Source organism: Rhinopithecus roxellana, chromosome 11, assembly GCF_007565055.1.
Source record: "Rhinopithecus roxellana isolate Shanxi Qingling chromosome 11, ASM756505v1, whole genome shotgun sequence".
Lineage (NCBI taxonomy): Eukaryota > Metazoa > Chordata > Mammalia > Primates > Cercopithecidae > Rhinopithecus > Rhinopithecus roxellana.
The window spans coordinates 45,590,420-45,610,591 of record NC_044559.1 but is presented as its reverse complement, the minus strand read 5'-3'; the positions used below and the strand labels follow the sequence as shown (position 1 = coordinate 45,610,591).

The 20,172-nt window shown below is 43.1% G+C and overlaps 1 protein-coding gene and 1 pseudogene across 2 annotated transcripts in view; both read left to right on the top strand.

The window, feature by feature from the left end:
* The first annotated feature begins 2,867 nt into the window (after nt 1–2,867).
* TEX36 (testis expressed 36) overlaps nt 2,868–20,172 on the top strand; it is a 92,699-nt gene continuing 75,394 nt past the window's right edge. For both annotated transcript variants that reach the window (XM_010357704.2, XM_010357699.2), the window contains exon 1: nt 2,868–3,092. In XM_010357704.2, the coding sequence (XP_010356006.1) occupies nt 3,042–3,092 (51 nt within the window). In that variant the 5' untranslated portion in view covers nt 2,868–3,041. The remainder of the gene's footprint in view (nt 3,093–20,172) is intronic.
* Nucleotides 18,184–19,569, top strand: LOC115900408 (annotated as a pseudogene).

Here is a 20,172-nt window from a genome sequence, read left to right as displayed (position 1 = left end):
AAATTCTGGTCTGGTAGGGATAGAGCCTGGGGGGCCAATACTTTGAACCTGTGATGTATCAGAATGTGTTATGTACATCTCTTCCCAACTCCATGTTCAGTGATGTCAGTAGCTTGAAATCCACCACGGTGGAAGTATTTATGCACGGAAATTGGCAGATGCCACTACAAATCAGGATGCTTTTCCTCTGGAGAGCTGGTTGTGAACCACTTATGAGCACACCACTGCCTATCTCCTTCTGCCCTTCTGATTCCCACTGCATTTCCTATGGGATGAATCCAACCAGAGCCAAAGCATGGGCTGGACGCGGTGGCTCACGCCTGTAATCCCAGCACTTTGGGAGACCGAGGTGGGGGTGGATCAGCTGAGATCAGGAGTTCGAGACCAGCCTGGCCAACATGGTGAAACCCTGTCTCTACTAAAAATACAAAAATTAGTCAGGTGTGGTTGGTTGGCACCTGTAATCCCAGCCACTTGGGAGACTGAGGCAGGAGAATCACTTGAATCCAGGAGGCAGAGGTTGCAGTGAGCCGAGACCGTGTCACTGCACTCCAGCCTGGGCAACAAGAATGAAACTCTGTCTCAAAAAATAATAATAATAAATTAAAAAGCAAAAGAACCAAAGCACAGGGGAATAGGGGATACAACCTTTACAGCTTAGACTCCAGGCTGCAGAACAGGGAATGGATGGAGAATGAATGGGAGAGAGGTACACACAAAAGAAAGATAACCAGCACATGTCTTAGGGTTGTTGTGAAAGTTGTAGAAAACAATGAATATAAAAGTACTTAGTAAACATTGAAGTGCCTTTCATGTGTTCTTCCTTAGTTTTGCAAAGCACATTAGAGTTTGCAGAGTATTTGTAAGGTGCTATGTGAGCACAACGCTGGAAAGTAGACAGCACTATGCATCCTCTTCTGCACCCCTCCCCTGCCCCAGCCAGGCTAGTTGGAATGAAGTTAGCCTTATTCTTGTTAGAATTTGGGGAATTAAATGATCAAATTAAAGACAAGAGAACACCCGCTGGGGTGGCAGAGCCTTCGGGCTGTACTTTGATTTTGCTTCTCTGTCTCTTCCATGGTGATTAAACTTTAGGCTGGGCAATCATCCCACCAGGACAAAGCCTACTATGCAGCCCCCTTTACAGTGAGGCCTGACCATGTGGTTGAAGTCCTGGCCCACAAGAGGAAGTGTTGTATGGCAGCTGCCAGGGACCCTCCTTAGGAGGAAGCAGCTGAGTCAACTGGGGTTGGCCCAATATGATCCATGGGGACACGCCCTTTCCCCTCTACTTCCCTTCCTGCATTCTGCTACCTGGAATGCAGATGCCATCTGGGGCCACAAGATGACAGCTGTCCCCTAGGGCTGGTGAGCGGTGGGAGGTGGGAGGGAGCCTCATCTCTGAGCATCCCAAACAGCAGAGCCACTATAGCGAGCCTGGACTACTTCCCTCTGGACTTCTTTTATGCAGAGAGAATAAATGTCTATCGTGTTTAAGCCCCTGTTCGTTCGGGTTTCCTGTCCCAGTCAAATTTGACCGTAATCAATATAGTGTGTCTTGGCAAGGCTGTGAGATGACAGGACTCCCTTGCACTGCTGCTGCTGGGAGTATTTCTTTGCACCTGGGCTTTGGAGAGCAGTGGGCAATGCCTGGTAAAGGCGAAATATACTGTGTCTGTTGCACCGGGCTTGTCAACAGGTAGTAGAATTCCTGGAAGGGTTTACTACACACATGACAGATCGCCTGGTGCAGCAGCTTTGCAACACCAAAAGAGGCAGCCCACCATCTTTTCCTCCTCTCCTTACCATGTGGCTTTTGGCGTCACAGTGCAAGAGGACCTATGCATCTCTGGAGTCACATCTAGGGGCCACCTCTGGTCCTTCAGTGCTGACCGTAGATAAGGTTCTGTATCACTACTATGGCAACTCTCGTTGGAAAACCCAGGGAGGTAACTGGGGGAGGAAAGGATGGAGGACATAATTTCCGAGTGAGAGAGCAGCTGGACAGGTTGTCCTGTACATGTTTACTCTTGTATTCACATGGAATAGCCAAGAGAATAGGCAAGACACAACATTAAAACAGGAAAAAGAAAGAAAAGCGGAAAACACCTTACTGAGTAGAAGGGAGGCAGGAAGTGTGTCCAGGCCCTGAGAGAAATGCCAGATTTCAGGAGCAGCCTTCGCAGCCCTGGGGAGGCCAGTGGCCCTTGGCAAGGATCATGAGCTCTAGAACTGGCCCATGACCTTGCTGGGACTTGGGGCGTCCCATCCATTGCTCTATGACCCTTGTTTCCTATTTGTAAATGTTGAATGTTGTCATGAAGAAAAAATAAAAACAGGTGAATGTTTAGTTTAACACAGCACTTGGCATATAATAACTATTCATGAGTGTTACTTCCTTGTGGCCTCAATGCTGTGCCAGGCAGGTAAGAGTGGTTGTGAGTGAGTCCTGAGGTTGGGTCTGAGCTGAGACACAGAGGCTGCCACAGAAGGAGACAGTAGGCAGCATGGGTACTGGGTGCAGCAGTGCCACTGATGCAGACAAGGCCACCCCCAGCCTGGGACTCGACTTACTTCTCTGAAAACTAACAGGTTGGAGCATACGGTTGCCATGGGGACATCCAACTCAAACATTATTCATTCAAAAATTGAGAGGGTACAAAATGTTTGCCATTACCCCCAAATCATCTTGTCCTCACCTGTCTGAGCTGACCACAGGGCTTCCTCAGCTGGGACCTGGTGGCTCTTTGCCTCTTACCCTGGGGAGTCACAGCTGCAAGAAACCAGTGGCAGGAATCCTCAGAGGGCTTAGAAGACTCCTTCACCCATTGTGATGGGTGAGTTCCCATTCCATGGCAACAATGGGCACCCACACCTTCCCCTCCTGGTAGAGGCTGAGAAGTAAAGATCAGGAACGAGGAGGAGGAGCAAATTCCCAGACGTGTAGAACTTATGAAGTTTATAAAGCAGCTTCCCAGACACGTAGAGCGTATAGAGAGGTGAGGCAGCCAACCTCAGCCACATTCAGCTTCCTGAAGAGAATGACTAAAGGACGACGCTTCAACCCACCTTCAGACAAGGATGGGAGATGGGTAAGGAAGATGGTGGCCCCTGATGCCTTTCTCATGCTACATGGGTGTAGTCAATGGTCTGAGGAGTTCAGATCCTGCTTCTGCTATTACTGAAGCATGACCTTTGACAAATCACTTCACTTTACTCAACCTCAGTTTCTTCATCTGTGAAATGGGAATCCCCTAACATTCTTGCGAAGATTGAATGAAATAATGCAGGTAAACTGCTCAGCATGCTGGAACCTTGTGAATGTCTCCTAAGCAGTAATTCCCACTCTACTTTTTCTTTCTTCCTTAACATCTATTTTCTTTTTTTCTTTTCTTTTTTTTTTTTTTTAAGACGGAGTCTTGCTCTGTCGCCCAGGCTGGAGTGCAGTGGCCGGATCTCAGCTCACTGCAAGCTCCGCCTCCCGGGTTTACGCCATTCTCCTGCCTCAGCCTCCCAAGTAGCTGGGAGTACAGGCGCCCGCCAACTCGCCCGGCTAGTTTTTTGTATTTTTTAGTAGAGACGGGGTTTCACTGTGTTAGCTAGGTTGGTCTCGATCTCCTGACCTCGCGATCCACCCGTCTCGGCCTCCCAAAGTGCTGGGATTACAGGCTTGAGCCACCGCGCCCGGCCCCTTAACATCTATTTTCTAACGTACTACAGAACGTATTCTCTTATCTATGTTATTTTTCTCCCCTTGCTAGAATATAAGCTTCATGGAGGTGGGATTTTTGTCTATTTTAGTCACTGATGTATCCCCAGTACCTAGAACAGGATCTGGATCATAGGAGGCACTCAATAAATATTTGTTGAAGTAATTATATTGTACTAGAAACCTCTAAACAAATTCTTGTTGGCTCCCAATCCGATTCCTTTAGCCCCTCCTGCCTATGAAATGAGAAGAGTCCGAGAACGCATCATTTACTCATCTTCATCTCTTGAAAACTTTCCCTTTCCAGCTTCACGCTCTCCCCCCAGCCCTTGCTCTTCTGATGTCACTTACAGCGCCTGTGGGATCTGTCACTCTTCCACCATCTTCAAGAAACATTAGGGTCACTAGTGTGAGGTCTTAGCCTTGTCGGCCAAGCACTTCTCTCCTTTGCTCTTAAACATGTATATTTCATGGCTGACAAGCCTGTCCCATTTCTAATTTCTACAATTTATTGACAAAAAGAATGTTAAGGGGAAATTACAGATGTAGACTTGCAATGAGAGACATAATCAGAGAAAAATCTGATGCCAACTTCTTTTAGGGTAGCAATAGGTAAAAAATTGTTACATTTTTAATTTGTTTCAAAGAATAACAGAAAACACTTCAGCAAATTTGGGTCTGAAGGCTTTAAAAACCTGATCTACCCACTTGGATGTAACCTTGGCTAAGCAGCTTAGTCTTTCTAAGTCTCAGTTTCTTTGTCTGTAAAATGGGAGCATAATGTACCAAGGATAGAAGACCATAGTGAGGGATTCATGATTCATTAACAAGTGCTCAGTACAATGAGTGAGCACATAGAAACCACTTAACATATATACACTTTGTATATAAGTGTACATATATGTGTATACACACAAGTGTATACTTTGTTTCATTCCACAAAAATTTAAAGCATGGAATATGTACGCAATAAAATAATACAGTATAGATCAAATAGAAAGTTATAACCAGTTTTATAAGTACTTTAGAAGGAGAAGAGGCTGAGTCTGAGAACACATATAACATAGACATAATATTGGGTATATTTCTAGGATTATATGGTAGATATTTGGGCACCACATTTGACTCTGAGTTCCCTGGCAGCCAAAGTAAAATGGGAACTAATATCAACTCCATAAAGCTAAATTCCCATGAAGAGAAAAGTGTAAGTCACTCAGACTAAGTAGCTTGCCCTCTAGCTATTACCTATGTATCAGAATTGTTAGACTGAATTTTATAAAAGGCTGAATAAAGTGATTATAGTGTCTTAACCAAATAGGGATTTATATTTAAGTAACAATGAAACCTAGCAGTTGGCCATCCCAGGCTGGTACAGCTGCTCAAGGGAGTCACCAGCAGCTGCCTTTTCAGTGTTCTGTTTTGCCATCCTTAGTGTGGGGTGACTCCAGCTCCAGACAGTGAGTCCACAACTCAGACAGGAAAATAAGAGGAAGGTCAAAGGACAAAAAGATGGAAGGCAGCTGTCACCTAAGTCTGCCCCTTTTTATCAGGAAAACAATACTTTCCTGCTTTCCCCGGAGCCTGCTCCCTAGATCTCTGCTTTCATCTCACTGTGTCACATGGCCAATTTAGCTGCAAGGGAGTCTGAGGAGGTTTTTATTTTCACCAAGCACATGGCTGCTCTGAATGAAGAACTTGAGTTCTGAAGTAGGGGGGAAAGTGAGAATCAACATTTCATAGGTAGAAATTTTATTTCATCCTTCTGTCAAGAGCCCAGAAACGTAGCCCAGTCCCTGGGTTTTAGGTAGAAGGGCACTGCTCCCCAAAGCTTGGCTTGAGCATTTGGCAAAAATCCTTTCTGCTGTCAGCACCTAAGAGCATGAAAAGAATAGTGCTGATCATGAAGTTTCCCAAAGTAACTTGTAGACGAGGAAGGAAAAATTAAAGAAATTGTTGGCTTTGAGTCAGCAGCAGCCCATTTGGGAGGACAGTAATTGCCACATTAGAGATGACAGTCAATTTGCAGTTGACCTTGATGGTTGTAATCTGGCTATTGCCAGGTAGGAAAGACTTTTTCCACACACTTGCCCCTTCCTATTTAATATTTCAGTCATTGAGTGATTGAACGCAGCAAAAATTTCATCGCCAACTAGTTAAAAAGCTATATTTCACGGTTACAATATCTAACAGAAGGGTTTATTTCACAGCTATCATGTTATAGCCATTAAATATATATTTTAAAAGAGTGAAATTAAAATGCTAGAGCCATTTTTTTACAGTGATTTAGTCTACAGACTTGCTGAATACAAATGAACCCAAGTCAGTTGTCATTTAACTGGTGAGAGACATCATTCTTGATGTTAGAACAGCCTCCCAACCACCAGCCTGATTTTCCACAGCTTCCCAGAGCGAAGTGTTGACTCAGTCAGCCTGTTGGAAGGGTGAAGGAAAAGGTTCAGAGCCCGAAGGCCCTTTGTATTATTTATATTTACCTCTAAAAAGATTTCTTCGGAAAATATTTTAAAAATAGAAGATAGGATGAATGAGAAAGATATAGGTTGACTTTGAACACATTTCTAGAATATATTGTTAAGAGAGGAAAGCAAGGTGCAAAGTAGTATGTATGATATAATCTGATTTTTGTAAAACAGTGTAAATCTTCTCACAGGTATAGGAGTTTGTATGTGATCGTATGAGTGCTTAGTTGTTAATATTGTTATCTGGGATTGGGGGATGTGACAGGAAGCAGAGAAGAAAGCAACCAAAAGCTACTGTAAAATAATAAGGCAGGGGAGGGGTGTCAAGATGGCTGACTAGAAGCATTGCGTGCCCGCCTCCCCTACTTAGAAGAACCAAAATAGTGTACAGGCAGTCACACTTCAAATACGTTATCCAAGACAGAACGCTGGAATTCAACAGAGAAGTGACAGGAAACACTGTAAGTGGGGAAAGAGAAGGGAAAAAGGCAGTCTGCCTGGCCGGGATCGGCTGGGAGCCAGGAGTGACTTCCCAACATGTGGAAAGGGTAAGTGAGAGACTTCCGGCAGCCCACATGCCCACTGTGGAAATGTGTAATTCTGGCCACAGAGAACTTCTCGACCCCTTCATCCCTGAAACTAACATAGACAGTCTCCCAGAGACTGTGGGATGGAACTCCTCTAGGGAGGAAGGTCGTGCTGGGTTTCTTTCTGAGACCCAAGCTGCTATAGCAAGGTGCCATTTTCAAACCTAGCTTTTGGCAGACTGCACACTGTCCTGGGGCCCAGCAGCATCTGGACTGAGGCATTAAGGAAACTTGGGCCGTTGCTATTGGGACTGAGGAGTGAGCTGAGAGGATTTCCACAGTTGAGGCTAAGAAGCAAGTGAAGCACAGGCTGCAGCTGCAGCTGCTGGTGCTGTGAAGTGAGCACTGCCAGGAGACTGGGATGTAAGCACAGCACAGACTGACACTGGGACTAAGTTGTCAGCTTTGGGGGGTGCTCCTGTAGCCAGAGCCAAGGGGGGCAAGCTAGGCATGGACTACTGCCAAGGTTAGAGGGCAAACTCTGGCAGGACTGGAGCATAAGAGGGATGTGTGTTCCCCATCCACCAGCCCAGGCTGTGGCCACCAAAGACAACCCCTCCCTCCAGTGACAGGGCCTCAGCACAGCTGCTACCACCTCTCAGCTGAGCACTCCACCTGGGGCCCGCTACCGCTCACGATGGCTGGTGCCTGCTGTCGTATTTCGGGGGACTGAGCACAAGCCCACCCAGCCTGGCTTTGGCTCCTCTTCCATGACAGAACACATGGCCTCAGGTCCTTAGGCTTCCCCAACCCATCCACCACCTTGAGTACACTCCTCCCAGGGAATTCAGATTGGGCCTAAACTCCTGGCCACTACCATCTCAGCTGGTTCCTATATAAAAGCACCACCTGCAGTCCTAGAGACTGGCCTGCCCAACCCATCACAACCACTGCCAACATCAATGCACACCACTCAGGACCCAAAAAATCATCCTGCCACTGCTACTGCCATCACCCATGCCACACCAGCTGCCTAGGGGCCTGAGAACCCACCCACCTGCCTGGTTCACTGCTGCCACTACTGGTATCCAAGCAAGCCACCTGGAGGCCCAAGAATTGGCCCACCAGGAACTGCCAAAACAGGCGCCAGCTTATACTACTCTGAAGCACAAAGATAGACATGCTCAGCTAACTGCTGCCACCACTGGGGCCTGAAGACTGACCTACCTGGCGTCTCAGTCCCCAGCACAACTTCATCACAGCCTCTCTTGTTAACCACACTGTAACCCACTGAGGAAATCACAGGTACCAATCATTGTGGTTACAGACAAAGAAATCATATAGAGCCTACATGACTACATGCATGCAGAATCGAAGCCAAAGTACCCTACCTAACTGAAACCATAGAAACATCTTCAGGAAAATGTCCTCCCTTATGAAAGTAAATTTAAAATTAGGAAGAAGAGACTGTTATACCAGATGTGCAGATAGCAATGTAAGGACAGAATAAACATGAAAAAGCAGGGAAATACACTTCCAAGAGACAAAATAATTCACCAGCAATAGATCTTAATCAAAAAGAAATTTCCCGAATCCCAGATAAAGAATTGAAAATACTCATTTTAGGGGCTGGGTGCAGTGGCTCATGCCTGTAATCCCAGCACTTTGGGAGGCTGAGGTGGGCAGATTACTTGACGTCAGGAGTTCAAGACCAGCCTGGCCAACATGGCAAAACCCCATCTCTACTAGCAATACAAAAATTAGCTGGGCATGATGGCACATGTCTGTAATCCCACCTACTTGGGAGGCTGAGGCAGAAGGATCAATTGAGTCCAGGTGGCAGAGGTTGCAGTGAGCCAAGATCGCACCACTGCACTTTAGCCTAAGCAATAGAGTGAGACTCTGTCTCAAAATAAAAAAGGAAAAAAAAAGAGAGAGAAAATATTCATTTTAAAGAAGCTTGGTGAGATACAAGAGAATTCTGAAAAATAGTACAAAGAAATCAGAAAAATAATTTGGTATATGCATGATAAATTTGCCAAGGAGACAGATATTTAGAAAAAAAGAGAACCAAATAGAACTTCTGAAATTGAAGAACTCATGGAAGGAAATACAAAATACATTTGAAAGTTTCAACAATAGATTTGATCAGGCAGAAGAATCTCAGAACTTGAAGACAGGTCTTTTGAAATAATCCAGTCAGACAAAAATAAATAAAAAAGAATTGAAAAGTATAAGCAAGGTCTTTGTTACATTTTGGATAACATAAAGTGATCAAACATTTAAGTTATTAGTATCCTCCAGAGAAAAGAGACAAAGAAAGGATTAGAAAACCTGTTTAACACAATAATAGATAAAAACTTCCTAAGTCTAGAAAGAGATTTAAACATTCTAGTACAAGAAATTCAACAGTCCCCAGGCAGATACAATACAAAAAGGTCTTCTCCATGAAACATTATAGTCAGACTATCTAAAGTCAAAGATAAACAGCAAATTTTTTAAAAAGCAAAGGAAAAGCATTAGTCATAAATAAAGGAAACTCCATCAGACTAACATTAGGTTTCTCAGCAGAAACCTTACAGGTCATAAGACAATGGGATGGTATATTCAAAACGCTGAAAGAAAAAACTGCCAGTCAAGATGCTATTTCCAGCAAAAACCTCCTTTACAACTGAAGGAGAAATAGTCTTTCCCAGACAAGCAAATGCTGAGGGAGGGACTTTTTTACCACTAGATTGACCTTTTGAGAAATGCTCAAGGATCCCTGGAAGTGAAAGGGCACTATTTGCCATCGTAAGAACATACAAAAGTATAAAACTCACTAGTAAAACAATCATACAAAGGAGGAAGAGAAAGCATTCAAATCGTACCACTAAAGAAATCCACCAAATCACAATGACAATCAGTAAGATAAAAAGAAAGGAAGAAAGAAGATGTAAAGAATAAGAAAACCATTTAATAATATGATAGGAACAAAGCCTCACATATCAATAATAACTTTGAACAGAGACATTAAATTATCCATTTAAAAGATATAGAATGGCTGGCTGAATGGAATTTAAAAAAAGATCCAACTATATGCTGCTGACAAGAAACTCACTTTACCAGTGAAGACATATAGACTGAAAATAAAGTCATGATAAAAATGTATTCCATGCAAATGGAAAACAAAAGTGCACAGCAGTAGCTACACTTAGATAAAACAGTCTGTATGTCAAGAACAATAAAAAAAGAAATACAAAGAAGGTCATTATAATGATAAGTGGATCAATCCAGCAAGAGGATATAACAGTTCTAAATATATGGCTATCCCACACGGGAGCACCCAGATTCATGAGGCAAATATTATAAGATCCAAATAAATGGACTGCAATACAATAACAGTGGAGGTCTTCAATTCGCTAATCCCAGCATTAGATAGATAATCTAGAAAGAAAGTCGACAAAGAAACACTAGATTTAAACTGAACTTTAGGCCAAATGGACCCAACAGGCATTTACAGTTCTTTCTATCAAACAACTGGAGAATATACATTATTTTCATCAGCGTATGAACATTCTCCAGGATAGACCATATGTCAGGTCACAAAACCAGTCTCAACAGTTTAAAAAAACTAAAATCATCACGTGTCTTCTCAGACCACAATAGAATAAAACTAGAAATCAATACCAGGATGAACTTTGGAAACTATGCAAATACATAGAAATTAAACAACATGCTCCTGAATGACCATTGGGTCAACGAAGAAATTTAGATAAAATTAGGTGGGAGGGGCCAAGATGGCCAACTAGAAACAGCTGTGGTTGGAGGTTCCCACTGAGAAGAATGAAAATGGTGAATGAATCCTGCACTGGCGACTGAGGTATCCTGATCCTGTCATTGAGACTGACTAGGTCATTGGCATGACCCACAGAAAGCAAGGAAAAGTAGGGTGGTGTGTTGGCCCACCTGGGAGCCACATGGGGTGGAGTTCCCACCCCCAGCCAAGAAGGGTGGTGAGTGATCATCCTGCCCTGCCTGGGAAACCATGCTTTTTCCATAGATCTGTGCAACACATGGATCAGGAGATCCCCCTCATGAGCCCACGCCACCAGGGCTTTGGGTCCCAAGCACAGAGCTGTGCAGATTCTCAGCAGCCACTTGGTGGGGACTGCCTAAGACTACCAAGTTCCTGTGGGGAGAGGTGGCCATCATCACCGTGGGTGCCTGCTGCCTAAGACGACTGAACTCCCCAGGAGAGGGGCAGCTGTCATCACTGTGGCTGCCTGCTAAGACAACTGAGCTCCCAGGGGGAGGGGTGGCTGCCATCACTGTAGCTCCAGTCTGCCATTTTTACCCTGCTGGTGCTGGAGAGGCTGGACCATTTGGACCCAGGAGGAATTCCCCATAGCACAGCATAGCAGGTGTGGCAGATCGTGGCCAGACTGCTTCTTCAAGCTGGACCCTGGCCCATCCCTCTTCACTGGATGAGGCCTCCCTGCATGAATTTCAGCAGCTCCAGCCAGGGGTTTAGGGACAAAACTTTTATCTCCCTGGGACTGAGCCCCTGTGGGGAGGGGTGGTTATGGTCTCCCTAGATCAGCAGACTTAGTCTTCTCCCCAGCTGGCTCTGAGGAACCCAGGCAATCTGGACGAGCAGAGATTCCCCCAACCCAATGCATCCCCTTTGCCAAGGGGCAGCGAGAATGCTTCGTTAAGCAGAGCCCTGGATCCCATGCTTCCTGAGTGGGTGGGAACCCTCAGTCAGGTTATACAGGAGTGTTCCTGCTCGCATCAGGTCAGTGCCCCTCTGGGACAGAGATCCCAAAGAAAGGAGCAGGCTGCCACCTTTGCTGTTCTTCAGCCTCCACTGGTGATAATTCCAGGTGCTGGAGGGACCCAGGTGAATAGGGTCTGGAATGGGCCCCCAGCAAACTGCAGCAGTCCTATGGAAGATGGGCCTGACTGTTAAAGGAAAGACAAACAGAATGCAACAACAACAATAGCCTCAACAAAAGTCCCCATAAAAATTCCATCCAAAGGTCAGCAGTCTCAAAGATTGAAGCTAGAAAAACTCACAAAAATGAGAAAGAATTAATGAAAAAAATGCTGAAAACTCAAAAAGTCAGAGTGCCTTTTCTCCTCTAAATTATCGCAACACCTCTCCACCAAGGGCACAGAACTGGGCAGAAGCTGAGATGGATGAATTCATAGAAGTAGGCTTCAGAAGGTGAGTAATAACAAACTTCACTGAGCTAAAGGATCATGTTCTAATACAATGCAAAGAAACTAAGAACCATGATAAAACATTACAGGAGCTGATGATCAGAATAATCAGTTTAGAGAGAAACATAAATGACCTGATGGAGCTGAAAAACTCAACATGAAAACTTCACAATGCAACCACAAGTATCAATAACCAAATAGACCAAGAAGAGGAAAGAAGTTCAGAGCTTGAAGACTGTCTTGGTGAAATAAGACAGGCAGACAAGAATAGAGAAAAATAATGAAAAGGAATGAACAAAACCTCTGAGAAATGTGGGATTATGTAAAAAGACCAAACCTATGACCGATTGGGGTACCTGAAAGAGAAAGAGAGAACAGAACCAAGTTGGAAAACATACTTCAGGATATCATCCAGAATTTCCCCAGCCTAAAAAGACAAACCAAGATTCAAATTCAGGAAACCCAGAGAGCCCCAGTAAGATATTCCACAAGAAGATCAACCCCAACACACATCATCATCAGATTCTCCAATGTGGAAATGAAGAAAAAAATGTTAAGGGCAGCCAGAAAGGCCAGGTCACTTACAAATGGAAGCCCATCAGACTAACAGAAGACCTTTCAGCAGAAACCCTATAAGCCAGAAGAGACTGGGGGTCAATACTCAACTTTTTTTTTTTTTTTTTTTTTTTTTTTTTTTTTTTTTTTTTTTTTTTTTTTTGAGACAGAGTCTCTCTCTTGCCCAGGCTGGAGTGTAATAGTGTGATCTTGGCTCACTGCCACCTCCACTTCCTGGGTTCAATTGATTCTCCTACCTCAGCCTCCTGAGTAGCTGGGATTACAGGCACCTGACACCATGCCCAGCTAATTTTGTATTTATATTAGACACGGGGTTTCACCATGTTGACCAGGCTGGTCTTGAACTCCTGACCTCAGGTTATCAGCCCACTTTGGCCTCCCAAAGTGCTGGAATTACAGGCATAAGCCACCGTGCCCAGCCTCAACATTCTTAAAGCAAAAAATTTCCAACTCAGAATTTCATACCTTGCTAAACTAAGCTTCATAAGTGAAGGAAAAATAAAATCCTTTTCAGACAAGCAAATGCGGAGAGAATTCACCACCACCAGGCCTACCTTGCAAGAGCTCCTGAAGGAAATACTGCATATGAAAAGGAAAAACCATTACCAGCCACTGAAGTACAAAGACCAATGACACTATAAAGCAACTACATCAACAGGTCTGCAAAAATAACCCGCTAGCATCATGATGATGGGATCACATTAATAGATAACATTAACCTTAAATGTAAATGGGCTAAATGCCTCAATTAAAAGACACAGAATGGAAAGCTGGATAAAGAATCAAGACCCACTGGTGTGCTGTATTCAAGAGACCCATCTCATGTGCAAAGACACACATAGCCTCAAAATAAAGGGATGAAGAAAAATTTACCAAATGGAAATCAGAATAAAACAGGAGATGTGATCCTAGTTTCTGGAAAAAACAGACTTTAAACCAACAAAGATCAGAAAAGACAAAGAAGGGCATTAAATAATGGTAAAGGGATCAATTCAACAAGAAGAGCTAACCTAAAAATACATGCATCCAATACAGGAGCACTGAGATTCATAAAACAAGTTCTTGGAGACCTACAAAGAGACTTAGACTCCCACACAATAATACTGGGAGGCCTTAACACCCCACTGTCAATATTAGATCACTGAGACAGAAAATTAATGAGAATATTGAAGACTCAAACTCAGCTCTGGATCAAGGGAACCTGATAGATATCTACAGAAGTCTCCACCCAAAAACAGCAGAATAGACATTCTTCTCGGTACCACATGGCATTTACTCTAAAACTGATCACATAATGGGAAGTAAACACTCCTCAGCAAATGCAAAAGAATTGAAATAATAACAAACTGTCTTTCAGACCACAGTGCAGTCAAATTATAACTCAAGATCAAGAAACTCACTCAAAACCACACAACTACATAGAATTTGAACAATTTGCTCTTGAATGACTCCGGGAAAAATAATAAAATTAAGGCAGAAATCAAGTAGTTCTTTGAAATCAGTGAGAACAAAGAGACAATGTACCAGAATCTCCGGGACACAGCTAAAACAGTGTTAAGAAGGAAATTTATAGCACCAAATGCCCACCTCAAAAAGCTAGAAAGATCTCAAATTGACACCCTAACATCACAACTAAAAGAACTGGAGAACTAAGAGCACATGAACCCCAAAGCTAGCAGAAGACAAGAAATTACCAAGATCAGAGTGAAACTGAAGGAGATAGAGATACAAAAAATGTTTCAAAAAATCAGTGAATCCAGCAGGTGGTTTTTTTTGAAAAAATTAATAAAATAGACCACTAGCTAGACTAATAAAGAAGAAAAGAGAGAAGAATCAAATAGACACAATGAAATATGATAAAGGGGACATGACCACTGACCCCACAGAAATATAACCAACCATCAGAGAATATTATAAATACCTCTATGAAAATAAACTAGAAAATCTAGAAGAAATGGATGAATTCCTGGACACATACACTCTCCCAACATTAAATCAGGAAGAAGTTGAATCCCTGAATAGACCAATAACAGTTCTGAGATTGAAACAGTAATTAATAGCCTACCAACTATACAAAGCCCAGGACCAGATGGATTTACAGCTGAATTCTACCAGAGGCACAAAAAAGAGCTGGTATCATTTCTCTCCTGAAACTATTCCAAATAATTGAAAAGGAGGTACTTCTTCTTAACTCATGAGGCCAACATCATCCTGATACCAAAACCTGGCAGAGATACAATAAAAAAAGAAAACTTAAAGCCAATATCCATGATGAACATCCATGCAAAAATGCTCAATAAAATACTGGCAAACTGAATCCAGCAGCACATCAAAAAGCTTTATCCACCATGATCAAGTCAGCTTCATCCCCAGGATGCAAGGCTGGTTCAATGTATGCAAATCAATAAATGTAATTCATCACATGAACAGAACTAAAGACAAAAACCACACGATTATCTCAATAGACACAGAAAAGACCTTTAATAAAATTCAACATCCTTTCATGTTAAAAACTCAATAAACTAGGTACTGGTGGAACATACATCAAAATTATAAGAGCCATTTATGACAAACCCACAGTGAATGTCATACTGGATGGGCAAAAACTGGAAGCATTCCCCTTGAAAACCAGCACAAGACAAGGATGCCCCTCTCACCATTCCTATTCAACATAGTATTTGGAAGTTCTGGACACGGCAATCAGGCAAGAGAAAGAAATAAAGTGTATTCAAATAGGAAGAGAGGAAGTCAAACTGTCTGCAGATGACATGATCCCATATTTAGAAAACCCCATAGTCTCAGAACAAAACTGGAGGCATCATGCTACCCGACTTCAAACTATACTATAAGGCTAGAGTAACCAAAACAGCATGATACTAGTACAAAAACAGACACATAGACCAATGGAACAAAAAAGATAGCTTGGAAATAAGACTGCACATCTACAACCCACTGATCTTCAACAAACCTGAAAAAAACAAGCAATGGGAAAAGTATTCCCTATTTAATAAATGGTGCTGGGAGAACTGGCTAGTAATATGCAAAAAATTGAAACTGGACCCCTTCCTTATAAAACAATTAACTCAAGATGGATTAAAGACTGAAATATAAAACCCAAAACTATGAAAACCCTAGAAGAAAATGTAGGCAACACCATTCAGGACATAGGAAAGGGCAAACAAATATTGCATGATTAAAATGTCAAAAGCAATTGCAACAAAAGCAAAACTTGACAAATGAGATCTAATTAAACTAAAGAACTTCTGCACAGCAAAATAAACTATCATCGGAATGAACAGGCAACCTACAGAATTAGAGAATTTTTTTGCAATCTATCCATCTGATAAAGGTCTAATAACCAGAATCTGCAATGAACTTAAACAAAGTTACAAGAAAAAAAAACCATTAAAAAGTGGGCAAGGGACACGAACAGATACTTGCCAAAAGAAGACATTTATGTGGCCAACAAACATATGAAAAAAAGCTCAGCATCACTAATCATTAGAGAAATGCAAATCAAAACCACAATGAGATACTATCTGATGCCAGTCAGAACGGCAATTATTAAAAAGTCAAGAAACAACATTTGCTAATGAGGCTATGGAGAAATAGGAATGCTTTTACACTGTTGGTGGGAATGGGAATGTAAATTAGTTCAACCATTGTGGAAGACAGTGGGTGATTCCTCAAAGACCTAGAACCAGAAATACCACTTGATCCAGCAATCCTGTTACTGGGTATATACCCAAAGGAATAGAAATCATTCTATTAAAAAGATACATGCATGTATATGTTCTTGCAGCACTATTCACAATAGCAAAGACATGGAGTCAACCCAAACGTCCATCAGTGACAGACTGGATAAAGAAAATGTACATGTACACCACAGAATATTATGCAGCCATAAAAAGGAATGAGATCGTGTCCTTTGCAGGGACCTGGATGGAGCTGGAGTCCATTATCTTTTGCAAACTAATACAGGAACAGAAAACCGAACACTAACATGTTCTCACTTATAAATGGGAGCTGAAAAATGAGAACACATGGACATGGGGAAGGAAACAACACACACTGGGGCCTGTATTGGGGGTGGGAGAGAGAGAGCATCAGGAAAAATAGCTAATGCATGCAGGGCTTAATACCTAGGTGATGAGTTGATAGGTGCAGCAAACCACCATGGCACACGTTTACCTATGTAACAAGCCTGCCTGTCCTCCACTTATATCCCGGAACTTAAAATAAAATTAAATAAATTTTAAAAAGATAAAAATTTTTAAAATTCTTAAAACAAATGAAAATGGAAACTCTACATACCCAAACCTTTGGGATAGAGCAAGAGCAGAAGAATTTTTTTTTTTTTTTTTTTTTTTTTTTGAGACAGAGTTTCACTCTTGTTGCCCAGGCTAGAGTGCATTGGCATGATCTTGGCTCACTGCAACCTCTGCTTCCCAAGTTCAAGAGATTCTCCTGCCTCAGCCTCCCGAGTAGCTGGGATTACAGGTGCCTGCCACCATGCCCAGCTAAGTTTTGTATTTATTTATTTTTATTTTTTTGAGATGGAGTCTCACTCTGTTGCCAGGCTGGAGTGTAGTGGTGCAATCTCTGCTCATTGCAACCTCCATTTCCCGGGTTCAAGTGATTCTCCTGCCTCAGCCTCCTGAGTGGATGGGACTACAGGTGCGTGCCACCACACCAAGCTAATTTTTGTATTTTTAGTAGAGACAGAGTTTCATCATGTTGGCCAAGATGGACTCGATCTCTTGACCTCGTGATCCACCTGCCTTGGCCTCCCAAAGTGTTGGGATTACAGGCGTGAGCCACTGCACCTCGCAACTTTTGTATTTTTAGTAGAGATGGGGTTTCACCATGTTGGCCAGGCTGGTCTTGAACTCCTGACCTCAGGTGATCCACCCACCTCAGCCTCTCAAAGTTCTGGGATTACAGGCATGAGCCACCGTGCCCCGCCAAGCAGAGGAAAATTTATAGCAATAAACACCTACATCAAAAATGGTAAAAAGATTACATAAATTAACTATCAACAATGCACCCCAAGGAACTAGAAAAGCAAGAATAAACCAAACCCAGCGTTAGCAGAAGAAAATAAATAATAAAGACCAGAGCCAGAACTAAATGAAACAGAGACTAAAAGAAAATACAAAGGATCAATGAAATTAAAAGTTGATTCTTTTAAAAAGAAAAACAAAATTGATAAACTCCTTGCTAGACTAGCCACAAGAGAGAAAACCCAAAAAAACAAAATCAGAAATGAAAGAGGAGACATTACAAATAAGACCACAGAAATATAAAAGATCACTGGAGACTACTGAGAACAACTATATGCTGACAAACTGGGAAGCCCAGAGGAAATAAATAAATTCCTGAAAGCATGCAACTTACCAAGATTGAATCAGGAAGGAATGAAAATCTGAACAGAGCAATACTGAATAGTGAGACTGAATCAGTAACTAAAAAAAAAAAAAAAAAAAAAAATCTTCCAACAGAGAAAAGTCCAGAACTGGTTGGATTCACAGCTGAATTTTACCAAACAAAAACCAAATACCAATTGTCTTGAAACTATTTCAAAATATTAAAAAGGAGGGAATTCTTCCTAATTCATTCTATGAGGTCAATCAGCATCACACTGATACCAAAGTCAGAGATAGGCACAACAAAAAAAGACAACTACAGGGTATGCAGGGGTGCCCCAACCACACTCCGTCCACAGACTCTTGGTTATTTTAGGAGATTCCTGGTCAAAGATTTATTTCTCTTGACAACCAAGGGCCTCTGTCTGGATTTCCAAGGAAGAAATTTCCTCTGAAGAACTGGAACTTGCCACCACCAGCACCATGCCTTACTAATATCCAGCATTGACCCTGAAGCAGAAGAAGGAGCTGTCTGACATCGCGTACCGCGTCATGGCACTGGGCAAGGACATCCTGGCTGTAGATGAGTCCCTGGGAGCATTGCCAAGCGGCTGCAGTCCCTTGGCACCGAGAGCACTGAAGAGAACTGGCACTTCTACCGTCAGCTGCTGCTGACAGCTGACGACTGCATGAACCCCTGCACTGGGGGCGTCATCCTTTTCCATGAGACACTCTATCAGAAGAAGGATGATGGGTGTCCTTTCCCCCAAGTTATCATATCCAAGGGCGGTGTTCTGGGCATCAAGGTAGACAAGGGCATGGTCCCCCTGGCAGGGACAAATGGTGAGACCACCACCCAAGGGTTGTATGGGCTATCTGAGTGCTGTGCCCAGTACAAGAAGGATGGAGCTGACTTTGCCAAGTAGCATTGTGTTCTGAAGATTGGGGAACACACTCCCTCAGTCCTTGCCATCATGGCAAATGCCAACGTCCTGGCCCATTATGCCAGCATCTGCTAGCAGAATGGCATTGTGCCCATTGCAGAGCCTGAGATCCTCACCGATGGGGACCATGACTTGAAGTGCTGCCAGCATGTGACCAAGAAGGTGCTGACTGCTGTCTACAAGGCTCTGAGTGGTCAACATATCTAACTGGAAGGCACCTTGCTGAACCCCAACATGGTCATCCCAGGCCATGCCTGCACCCACAAGTTTTCTCACTGGGAGATTGCCATGGCGACTGTCACAATGCTGTGTCCCACAGTGCCCATCCCCCGCCCCGTCCCTGGGATCACCTTCCTGTCTGGAGGCCAAAGTGAGGAAGAGGCATCCATCAATCTCAATGCTATTAACAAGTGCCCCCTGTGACCTTCTCCTACAGCCGAGCCCTGCAGTCCTCTGCCCTGAAAGCCTGGGGTGGGAAGAAGGAGAACCTGAAGGCTGCCCAGGAGAAGTAAGTCTAAGCGCGTCCTGGCCAACAGCCTGGCCTGTCAAGGAAAGTACACCCCGAGCAGTCAGGCCCTCTTCATCTCTAACCACGCCTTCATCTCTTCATCTCTAACCACGTCTATCAAGCAGAGGTGTTCCCAGGCTGTCCCTAACACTCCAGGCCCCGCTCCCTGCCCCACTCTCTTGAAGAGGGGGCCTCCTCCTCAGGGCTCCAGGTTGGCTTGCCCGTGTTCTTGCCTCCCTCGTGACAGTGGTGTGTGATGTCGTCTGTCAATGCTAACTCCATCACCCTTTCCAGCACACTGCCAATAAACAGCTATTTAAGGCCAGGGGCATGGTGCAGGGAGAAAACTACAGCCAATATCCCCGATGAACATAAATACAAAATTTCTCAACAAAATACCAGCAAACTAAAGGCAATAGCACATCAAAAAGACAATATACTGTGATCAAGTGGGATTTATACTAGGGACGCAAGGATGCTCCAATACACACAAATCAAAAAACATAACACATCACACCAACAAAATGAAGGACAAAAACCATATGATTATCTCAATAGACATAGAAAAAGCATTTGATAAAATTCAACATCCCTTTACGATAAACACTCTTAACAAACTAGGCATAGAAGGAACATAAGTCAAAATAATAAAGACCATATACAACCAACCCACAGCTAACATCATACTGAATGAAGTTGAAAGCCTTTGCTCTCAGAACTGGAACAAGACAAGGATTCTCACTTTCACCATTCCTACTCAACATAGTACTAGAAGTCCTAGCCAGAACAATCAGTCAAAAGAAATAAATAAAAGGCATCCAAATTCGAAAAGAAGAAGTGAAACTGTCTCTTTCTGCTGA